We start from the raw sequence: 11,466 nt of genomic DNA on the forward strand, positions 1-11,466 counted from the left end.
TGACAAGTCGCGATCACTTAAATGATTTTTGAATAATCTATAAAAATAGGCAATAATATTTCACACAAAAAGGAAAGAAATTTGAAGGTAGGGGCTTGAAATTAAAAAAAAAAATCGATGGGCATCCTAATATACATATATGTACGTATACTGACGGGACAGACCCGATTTTTGCACGGATGGAGTGAGTTCAAGCTCAAGAACTGGAAATACATTTCCAGCATTTCCTGTCTTACTGTCCTGCTTCCTGTAGATCGTGACTCAGCTACCTTGTCCTCTGCTTTCCTTTCCTCACTGAAGGAATTTACACACTTACATAATAGCAAATTGTTAAAACTAGGCAACAAGGGACTGAGGATATAAGCCTAGGCCTCCAGTCTCTTGCTCTAAGGAGCAACTAATGATCAACGTGAGATCTCATGGATCAACCTTACCTAACCTAACTTTTTCTGTCGTTACCATTTTTTTCTTCTTAAAAACTTGTTTTCTTTTCAGATGAATTAAAATACTTGCATATTTTTATATACATATTTACCAGTGCATATTTCCTTTTACTAATCTTATTATTATTTTATTGTTTCAGATACATCCCGATGATCATCTATCACTGCGCATCTGTCATGCATGCATCAGTTACCTGAATTCCTGGCAAAGCTTCAAAAATCGCTGCATCGCGTCGCAAAGCAAACAACGCAGTTGGTTGGATTCTAATAAACGACAACGGCTGCTTGATAACAATGTCAGTATATCAACGATTAGTGCAGATGGCACTACCCAACAGCAACAGCAATCGGAGGATAGCGAACACCAAACACCAAGCTTGGCTACATCGATTTTGGATGGCATTTCGTCGTTGAAGAAACGCAAATCTTTAACTGTTTATGTGAGTCCTAAAGAAAACCCCCCAACTACTACCACTACTAGTACTCCTTCTACTACTACTTCTGCTGCTGCTACTGCAACTGTAACAAGTAAACAACACTTATTATCAGCATCAATAGAACCTACGTTTCATATAAAAAAATCGCAACAACCATATGAACCACAATTGCTGCTTCAACAACCAGGGGCATTTAAGAAGTATAGCAGGCAATTTGCGCCTTCAGCTGGTTCACTTGGTGCTGCTGGTGCCGGACGCGTACAATCTCTGGCACTGCCACAGACACCACTGCGCAGAGCTAGGCATTACCACCGCTCTACGCTGCATCAGCGGCAGCAGCAGCACCATCAGCAACAGCAAAAAGAGTTGCAACAATATGTACAAGCGGAAGTGGAAAAGTATCAAAGACAACAACTGTTGCAGGAACAACAAAAAATGCTGGAACAGCAGCAGCAGCAGCAACAACAACAATTGCAGCAACATCAGCAGCAGCCGTCGCATCCACAGTTACAGCAACAACAAATGCAGTCAATTGCTGTCGCAGCATCCACTTCGTGTCAGAGTGCCGCGCAGCAATTGCGTTTGTTTAGACGTTACACGTACAACAACGTAAACGTATCGAGAACAACGTTTTGCATACCTAGATATACATACACATGTCTACATATATGTTTCATACGCACATAAATTGATTCTGGCCTAAGTGTATTGCCCAGGCGATTTCATGATTTTTATTTGTTCCTTAGTTAGTAGCCCTTTAGACAGAGGAAGAAATTTAAATTGTAAATCTATTAAAGACAAAGTGATTCGGGCGACGCGGTGTACATACAACACCCCCATATATAAAGCGCCCAAAAACAGCAAACGTCCTCCGATTTAACTAAAATTTAGCGGTTTATTATACTTATATGTATGTTCGTTTAGGACGCAAAGAGTATAGATATGCAAAATGGTTCAACACCTACCATTCTTATCAAATGTTAAATTTAATCCCACTTTAATGAAACGTAGCTTACACCGTTTAAACGCTAGGCTTCTTCATTGTAAAAGTAAACCATTCGCCTTTGAGTTTATAGGTCTTTTCTTTTCCCAGTTATCTATCCTCGCTAGCATTTCTTCTAATACTCAATACAAAAGTTGTTGTCTTTCTAATTTTGACCATATTCTATGTATACATTTTCTTGCTCCTTTTGGATGCAATAAAGACAATTTTTCTTATGAGACTTAAATTAATTTTTATAAAACCTAAAAGAAACGCTAAAAGTAATTTCTGCATAGTAAGTAAATTTTTTTATGACGGTGGTCTTGAAGTAAACTGCTGTTATGAATAGCCTAATAAACAAGAAAGGAGGAGAGGATTTGTCAAATGTGAACGTAATTACGCAACCCGGTTAATAAACTGGTCCTTCTCCCCCAGCATTGAGAATGGCTTGGCAAACTTTCAACAAAATTTCCAGCAAAACTGGCCGGAAGACACCGTCAAATCCTCCGTATGCCACTTTAAACAACTTCAAATTGCCGTAGATATAACCGTTCGTGATTTTGACGGCAGGCTAGCACGATGCAACAATATCGCAGATAAAAGAAGTAGTAATGCTTTTTATCCTACTTCTTTAACAGACTGTATATGTAAAGTTTTCCTCTACTAAAACGAATTTTCGACATCAAATTAGTTGTTTTCAGCTAAGTCATAAAAATCATTATCTAACTCAACAATATAACTATAACCTAATGAATATATACTCAAATTTCATATTTATAACACAAGATATTAAATTCTATAATTTTCTTAACCCTCTCTTTCACAGCCATTACCAGCTGTGGAAATCAAAGATGAACCAATGGATCCCGATGATGACTACAGTGCGAAACAGCACGATGAGTCGGACGATATGGTTGATCCCACACTCTTTTTAGAGCGCACCGAAGAAGAGGGCGACGAGGCGTTGATGGTAAGTGTTATACTCTTATTTACTGTCTTCATTATAACTCACAAATTGATTTTTTTATAATGTTCAGGAGCATATGTCCTATCAATATGAACCACCGCCGCCGCGTCCAGCTATTGAACTTTCGGTACTTGCAGACACCAAAGAAGCATCTTGTCGCGCCTGCAATCTAAAGTTCTCTACACGCGCCAACGCCCGCCGTCACGAGCGAAACCTGCATCCTAATCTCTTCGAACTGTCCACATCAACGCCAAATAACATGCCTGTGACCAAACCGACGCCTGCACTGGCTGCTGCTCTGGAGCTACAACGAGCCTCAGCAGCGGCTGTAGCTGCGGCCGAGGCTTCGAAAGCCGCTTCTGGCATGATTACGCCGCTCAAGTATCGACAGGAAATAGTGAATGCATTCAACAAATGCGAAATCGGTGGTTTCGACTATGAGCACCCAGAGAAGTACCAACATCATTTGACTGATGAGAAAATCGTGTTCCTACAGCAGAACGACGAATTTTTGCGCCAGTATCAGAATATGACTTGCCGTTGCTGCAATAAAACATATTCGACCTACAAGAATTTCATGGCGCACATGCGCAAGAAATACTTAACATTGCCGCGCAACCTATGCTTCAACTGCCTCAAACTGAATGACTCGAAAGCGCTGTTCATATCGCATTTGAAACGACGCAATTGCATCAATTTGTATAAAGTGTTGCATGCGCTGATGGCGAAGGACTCCAGCTTTGCTGCTGCAGTGACTGCAACAGCGGCGGCAGTGCCCGATAAATTGCGTGCCAAGGAGTTGCTCGTCAATAAAATGTACGAATGCAAATTATGTCCGAAACGGTATCGGCTGAAGTTGGAATTCCGTTCGCATGTTTACGATCAGCACGCCGACATGCAACGCAAAGATACCATGCAAAAACAATGTTGTTATTGTGGTTTGGAGCTGGAGGACCCCGCTGAGCGCAAACGCCATTACAATAATATGGATTGCATTGTCTCATTACGTTGTGTGACATGCGATGCGAAATTCGATAATCATCAGAAATTTTTGGACCATGTATATGAAAAGCATTTGGCCGCCTTTGGCGAACAGACGTCGACATCCGGGCTAAATGTCAGTGTGACCTCGGAGAATTCACCGGGTAAAAAGTCAACGCCTGGTTTGGGTGGTGAGTTAATTGTGGTCAAAATTCTTAGGCAATCTTATGATATTGTATTGTGTACTTAGGTGCTTCCTCCACCGACGAGTCCCGCAGCAGTCATCACGCCAACTCTTTAACACAGCCAAAATCGCAATATTTCTCGCGCATGCCACAAGCTTGTCCGATATGTGACCAGCAATATAACAACTACAACAATGTGCTGCGCCACATGGAATCCAAGCATCCAGATCAATTGCCGCAGACCTACAAGTGTGTAAAGTGTGGTATTGGTTATCCACGTTTGTCCAACTTACGTGAACACATGGTCAGTGCTCATGCAGCGGATAAGGCAAGACATACTGGTTTTGAGTATATTGTGAATGCGGATGCGGTTAAAATTGCCTATGGTACTACACAGAATGTCTATACAGGACGGTATGATTATGTGATGAAAGATTTAATGTCGATAACGAATGGCGGATCAATCGGTAGGTGTCGCAAATTCAATTGTTCAGTATCAAAAGTAGATAGGATGTTACATTTTTAGATTTTAATGGGACTCTTTAAATTTGTGGATTTCCAGTCAAAGTCAATTTTTTAAAATATCCCTTACAAATTATTTCATTCCATGAGGAAACTTTTTGTTAGAATAAAGTTTTGGATTGGCAAGTGGTCCATTGCCAGGGTTTATTTTATATTAATAGATATATATACTTTTAACTCTCCTGTTTAATTACATATTGAAACTAAGTTCGTAAGAGGTATATTAAATTATTAAACTTTTTTGTTACCTAAAAATTCCTAGCTGACGACGATGAAAATTCTAGTGAGAATGCGGCCAAGAAAATGCGAACAGATAGTGGCGCCGCTGTGACCACCAGCACTGGCTCCGGCAATGCCAGTGGGAGTGGTAACATGTATAGCAGCCTGAAAGAGTGTCCTATTTGCAATGCAGTATTCAGCAATAATATAGGTCTTTCTAATCATATGCGCTCACACAGTGCAGCGAACCAGAACAGTGGCCAGTCCCCAGCAGGGGTAAGCGCCAGCAAATCGACACCAAGCGGGCTCACTATAACACCGGCACCACCCTCAAAGCCATCGACGCCTCCAGCTATGCAGCATCAGACAGCAGTACAAAAGGCAATCTTTAAGCGTAGTTTGGAACAGGCCGCCGACCGCCGTTTCCGACGCATGCGTTGCCGTCTCTGTCAGCGTCGATTCTCATCGAAGAAATCCTACCGTTTCCACATGCTCAACGACCATCAAATACGCAATGTACAATTTATTAAATGCAAATTGTGCGATGCAGAGTTCGCTTACGAGAAGGGCTTGAAGGTGCACATGTTCAAAATACATAATACGCTGCTCAAAGACGAGATGATTGTCAAGCAATTTGAATGTGATATTTGTTCGATTGTGTATCGCAGTGAAGATCAGCTTCAACAGCATAAGAAGACTGTTCATGGTGGTACAGACCAGCAGGGTGGTGATGAAGCATTTGACGATAAAATCGCAGCCGCGAATCCCGCTGATCGTTCGGGCATCTCGACGCCGGTTAGTAGTGTGGGAGCCGGCGGCGAACGTAGCACGGTTGATACTTCAGCTACTGGACCACTATACTGGTACCAATGCAAGTATTGCCCATCGAACTTTAATACCAACAAAAAGTTAGCAATCCACATTAACTCACACGACGAGTTTGATTCAAATGATTATTCGTGCAAGGATTGTGGAAATGTTTACAGCGGACGAAAGAGCTTATGGGTAATTGGATACAAAGCAATTATATTGTCAACGGCCTTTTTATTTATAATTTTCTTCATTTCTTTTACACAGGTGCATCGCTACAAAAAGCATCCACAATTCCCAGAACCCTCTGAATGTGTGCTCTGCAAAAAGGTTTTCTTTGATAGCCAAATGTTAGAGAACCACATACCAACTTGCAATCGCAAGCCAATTACAGCCACTGGCGCTGTGGCTGAAAGCGCGGGCCCGCCACCAATCTATAAACACAAGACCGGTGATGACGATGACGATGATGCATCACACGAAGCCAGCGGTGTTATAACGACTAGCGCATTGGGTGGCGGTGAGCTGGAGATAACTCCGATACCGGCGAGCGGTCTGAAGATTAAACTACCTGAAGTAGCTTGCACAATATGTGGACAACGTTTCACTGATCAGGAATTGTTCTCCAAGCACATACAAATGCATGAAATGGAATTATATACGGATAATCCGTTAGCGGCCATGTTTGATACGGGTCCAGCGGATCCGAATCAATTCTACTTGGATCGGGTGAATGACAATGGCGAATACGCCTGCGATCTGTGTAATAAAACGTTTACACAAATGACTGCACTTAAAGTGCATCGTAAATGGCATTTCAGAGGTGATAGCAAACAGGTGAGCTTTTGGGCTAGTGCAGTGAGGCTGGAGCAAAATGTCTCATTGTTTTGGCGTTCAAAATTTTAATGCAAAAAAATTGCGTTTTGTCGGTTCGGCATAGTGAAAGCGAGAAAGTAGTTAGAAGGGAAAAAGGGCAAGAGTGCAGTGTATTTGAGTTAATATGCTCTTGTCAAGTGATTATCGTGCTCAGAAGACTTCGAACACTTCTTCTATATAGTATGTCTCATCTAATATAGAAAATAGTTAGGTTATAGTATTAGAAACACACAAATGGGTCTTTCGATGAAGATGTAAACCGATAACGCAAGCAAATGAATTCAAACGGCTTTATAACTTTAAATTTAGTATTCAGATGGCGGAAAAAGGTTTTGAAAACGCGAAACGGTGGAGGGAAGAACTGAAAAAATTAAATTAAACATTTTATTTAGTATGTGTTTCTAGTAAAAATATTGTATGGGGGAAAAGTCTGTCGCGTACGTTATTATGTTTTTGTTTTTTATAATAAAAACTAACCAGAGATAATTTCTATTAAAAAAATGGAGGGATTGTAAAAGTACATTATTTAGCTTAGTTTAGGAATTTTTAAAGAAAAGAAAAACTCCCATGATTCGCAGACTTTCGCATATATGTGCCTTAATACCACTTCTTTTTCTGTCGCGTACGTTATCACCTTGTTTTGAATGGATATTTTCCACACCACAGTATCGAGGCTGCTTATATCTTTCTCAAACATAGTACCCTTGGGTTGCAACATAACCGTAATCTTGTTTTTCAGTAACTTCTATTTTTGAGAGGTTTATGTTACTCCATAAGCGTACGAATGTCGCGTACGGCTGCATGGAAACACCCATATGAATGTGTTAGTTCATACTTTCATAATACAAATACAATAATGAAGGGGTAATTCGGTTTATAACAATTACCGCTCTGTTCTTATTGCATCTAAGTAGTCAACTGTAGATTTTTGATTTTTATTACTACCCCGGTAAGCGCACGTGTTGCAATGAACCAATTTTTTAGCCATCAAAATTTACAACTCGGCATTTCACGACGCGTCCTCCGCACCAGTCCCAAAAAATAAATAAAATTTAATTGCATATACCCCTATTGTGAATATTCGTGCTAATTTTACTTTTCCCTTAGAACCAAGTCGACGCGGATCATTCAGCCAATGCAGCGAACCCATCATCCCAGATCCTGACCAACCATCAACATCCACTGGGATTACAAGCAGTGGGGCTTATTCCCAATCCCCATCATCACTCTTCAAGGTCCCAGAAACGCAAACGCGAACTTAAATGTGAGTACTGTCCCTCCACATTCATTAGCAACAACAACCTGCGTCGCCACATCTACGAGCTGCATAAAGATGAAATCGGTAACTTGCCTGTGCCACCGAAAATTGAAACAGATCCATATCTGCAGTGCTGTCGTTGTCAGCAAAAGTTCGAAACGAAAACTGATTGGATTGAACACAAAGTTGCAGATGCGCGTGTAACCAAACCGTTCGGTCCATTCCAGTGGGGCTGTGATTTATGTGGGGCCTATGTTTCGCGTAAAGAGAAGTTAATAAATCACATACACAATCACTTGAAAGAAAAGGAGATAGTGCCTGTGGAAGATCAACAACAGACTCATGACCAGAATCAGCATCGATCCGCTACGAAATCGACAGCGGCACCAGCAGCAGAAAAAGTTGTTGTTGATGGAGAAGTGGTGGTGAAGAGCGAAATTGATGATGAAAAAGAACAGTCAAACAAAGGTATTAAAGAGAGGCAGGAATCCGAAGATGAGGATGGTGAGGTGGATGGCGAAGTAGAGGAGTATGAAGGGGAACGAAAAGAAATAGGTGAGGGCCGAAGGCGCGACGCTCAATTTGAAGAAAACGCCGAAGAGGATGGTTCAGAGAAAGAAGAGGAAGATGAGGACTATGAAAATATGGGTGAAATTATGAAAGTCGCAATGACTGACACGCATGCCAATGATGAAACAGAACACGATGAAGATGATGAGAGCGAAGCCGATGATGGCGAGGAAGATGCCGACGCAGACGATGTCGATGATGTTGATGTAGATAATGCGGATTCAAACGACAATGTTGCCGCGTCGAATGGTCGGGCTTATGGGCGCGGTCCTCCAGTTGCGTCACAAGTCACCATTGAACCAATTCGTAATTCGACGGATACGACCGGAGACTCTTCGGCGTCGTACGACGAAGACGACGACGATGACAATGACAACGACTCGGATGCGGATAGTGATGCGGACAGCGGCGATAGTTCTTCGCAGGATTCGAAGACGCCAGCATCAGCGCCCAAAGCACGTTTCTCTTGCGATCTCTGTCGATTGTTCTTCGACTCGCAACAGGAGCTGCAAAAGCATGTGAAAATGCATTTCCTCAACGGACCTGGCTCGGTGTCGTTAACCGAGATCAAGTCAAAGACAGGCAACAAGTCGAGTCGCAGTAGTAGCAGTGATGTAGTGGCGGTGTAGTCATAGCGAACAGCAGCTGCTGCTACACTTGCTACCTGCCATTGCTAAACGTTTCTATTTACTTTGAAATATTGCATAAGCCGTTAATTTTTGCTAGATTAGTTTTTACTCTGAATCATATACATATAATGAATGTTTGTATACTACTTAAGTTACTGCCTAATTTATTAACTTTTTCAAGTTTGCTAAAAGAAAGCAAGATTTATGTTATTTGTGCATTACCGAGCAAATAACATAAAAAATAAACGCAAACTTTATATATAAACTGTAATCATTACATACCTACAATAAAATAATGCAAATGTATGTAGTAAACTTTACTAAATATAAATAAATAACTTTTTACTCTTGCTTTGATTAATTTTGCATGAAGAGTGAACTTATAAAAACCATAATTACGACGTTATACTACAAATACAACTAATTGAATACGAAATATAAGTATGAGCTGTAGAACTAGAAGCATTCGCAACATTACCAATTTTTCAATTAACAGCTTATGATTTTAATTTATTTTGAATATAAATGCGAGTATAATTTAACATCAAATATATTTATTTGTTTTTTGTTTTTGTTTTTATCCAACAAAATTGGCATTGAAAGAATGTATTTAGCATTAGCAACGCTCTAAAAATACAAACTAGTTGTAAGGCTTCAACTGTAAACATGAATTCATTCAAAATTAATTAATAAAACAAAAAAAAAATAATAATAATAAATAAGTTCAGTAGAATCCAGGTATTGCTCATTACAAAAAAAAAAATGAACTGGGTGCCTTTGTTTTGTTTTGTGTTCGACTTTTGCTGAAGGATTTTTTCGCCTCTTAATATATCTTCCTATTTTCCCCAAACATTTTAGCAAAAGCTGTGTAGAAGACGAACCCGAGCCCCAGTCGATGATGACAACAAACAACAAAGCTGCTGAGCTATACAAGTACGGCGGCGAGGGGTTGATAAGGTGCATGCATTAACTTATGCTGAATATGGTCAGATAAACACATGCCCGGCGACTGGAATTTAAGTGTGCTCTGCCCAATCCACAAGAAAGGCGACCCCGCCATTTGCGCCAACTACCGCGGGATCAGCCTTCTAAGCAACGGTTACAAGGTCTTATTGCGCGTATTGTGTGAAAGACTGAAGCCCACCGTCAACGAACTGATTGAACCTTATCAGTATGGTTTTATACCTGGCAGATCCACCATAGACTAGGTATACACAACACGTCAACTCGTTTTCGACTCAAAGCCGCTTTCAAAAGGACTTCAAGGGGTTTCCTATACGCCGCGATGTCTGCATTTGGCATCCCCGCGAAACTGACGCGGCTGTGTAAAATGACGTTGAGCAATACCACCAGCTCCGTTAGAATTGGGAAAGACCTCTCCGAGCCGTTTGTCGTCAAACGGGGTTTCAGACAGGGCGGCTTCTTTTCATGCGATTTCTTTAATCTGATGTTGGGTTGGATGCTGGCGTAATGACAACGACATCATCGGTAACAAGAACCGTGAAGTCGGTTCTGCCTTTTCCAAGTTGGATAAGAAAGCAAAACGAATGGGTTTGGCCATCAACGAGGACAAGACGATACTTGCCATCAAACAGTCAGCGCATTCGCGAACGTAGAACGTAGAGATTTTCGTTTACTTGGGAACCAGCATTAAGACATAATAATGTCAGCATGGAAATCCAACGCAGAATCACTCTTGCCCACAAGTGCTACTTTGGACAGAGTAGGCAATTTCGGAGTAAAGTCCTGTCTCGACGTACGAAAACCACACTATCAGGCCGATTCTGAACAGAAACTCCCTGGGAGATTTCTCTCTTTTCCCTTTCCTCCTATCATGAATAAAAATTCCCTGAGAATTTTTTGTATTAAATGGCGGAGTTGAGCTGTCAAAAAAGTGTCAAATAGCTATTTCGAGGTTCGAATACCCTCGTCCCGAATTTTCGAAGAAAATGTTACTCCCTGGGACTTAGTTATTGGAGGATTTCTTTCTCGGTAGAAACAAATTCCCGAAGAACAAACTCCCGGGAGTATTCAGAATTGGGCTGTATAAGTTAGTTATCATACCCGTGTTGGTATATGGCGCCGTAGCATGGACAATGACAACATCCGATGAGGCGGCTCTTGGATTATTCGAGAGAAAGATTTTGCGGAAGATTTACGGGTCTTTACGCTGAACGCTGAGCTGTATCAGCTTTACAACGACATAGACATAGTGCACCAAATCAAAATACAACGGCTCCGCTGGCTTGGCCATGTCGTTCGAATGGACTCCGACGCTCCAGCTTTGAAAGTATTCAACTCGGAACTCGCTGGTGGTAGTAGAGGAAGAGGGAGGCCGCTACTACGATGGAAAGACCAAGTGGAGCATGACGTGGCTTTACTTGGCATTTCCAATGGGCGTCAGTTGGCCCAGAAGAGAAACGATTGGCGTGCTTTGTTGAACTCGGCCAAAATCGCTTAGGCGGTTACAGCGCCAAATAAGTAGATGAAGAAGAAGAATCCATCGTAGCACATTTGGGGCTGCTAGACGTCCCAGTTTACTGGTATATGTCCCAGTGTGAAATTTATCTCAGTCCTGTCCAACATT

The 11,466-nt window shown here is 41.4% G+C and overlaps 1 protein-coding gene across 1 annotated transcript in view; it reads left to right on the top strand.

Annotated features, from left to right (window-relative positions):
* LOC118733995 (zinc finger protein hangover) overlaps nt 1-9,222 on the top strand; it is a 43,841-nt gene extending 34,619 nt beyond the window's left edge. Inside the window, exons 2-8 of the mRNA XM_036463663.1 lie at nt 584-883; nt 2,689-2,832; nt 2,900-4,001; nt 4,061-4,462; nt 4,780-5,741; nt 5,814-6,383; nt 7,530-9,222. Of these exons, the coding sequence (XP_036319556.1) occupies nt 584-883; nt 2,689-2,832; nt 2,900-4,001; nt 4,061-4,462; nt 4,780-5,741; nt 5,814-6,383; nt 7,530-8,879 (4,830 nt within the window). The 3' untranslated portion in view covers nt 8,880-9,222. The remainder of the gene's footprint in view (nt 1-583; nt 884-2,688; nt 2,833-2,899; nt 4,002-4,060; nt 4,463-4,779; nt 5,742-5,813; nt 6,384-7,529) is intronic.
* The last annotated feature ends 2,244 nt before the right edge of the window (nt 9,223-11,466 follow it).

Source organism: Rhagoletis pomonella, unplaced genomic scaffold (assembly GCF_013731165.1).
Source record: "Rhagoletis pomonella isolate Grant_MI unplaced genomic scaffold, Rhpom_1.0 Rhpom_scaffold_00002, whole genome shotgun sequence".
Taxonomy (NCBI): domain Eukaryota; kingdom Metazoa; phylum Arthropoda; class Insecta; order Diptera; family Tephritidae; genus Rhagoletis; species Rhagoletis pomonella.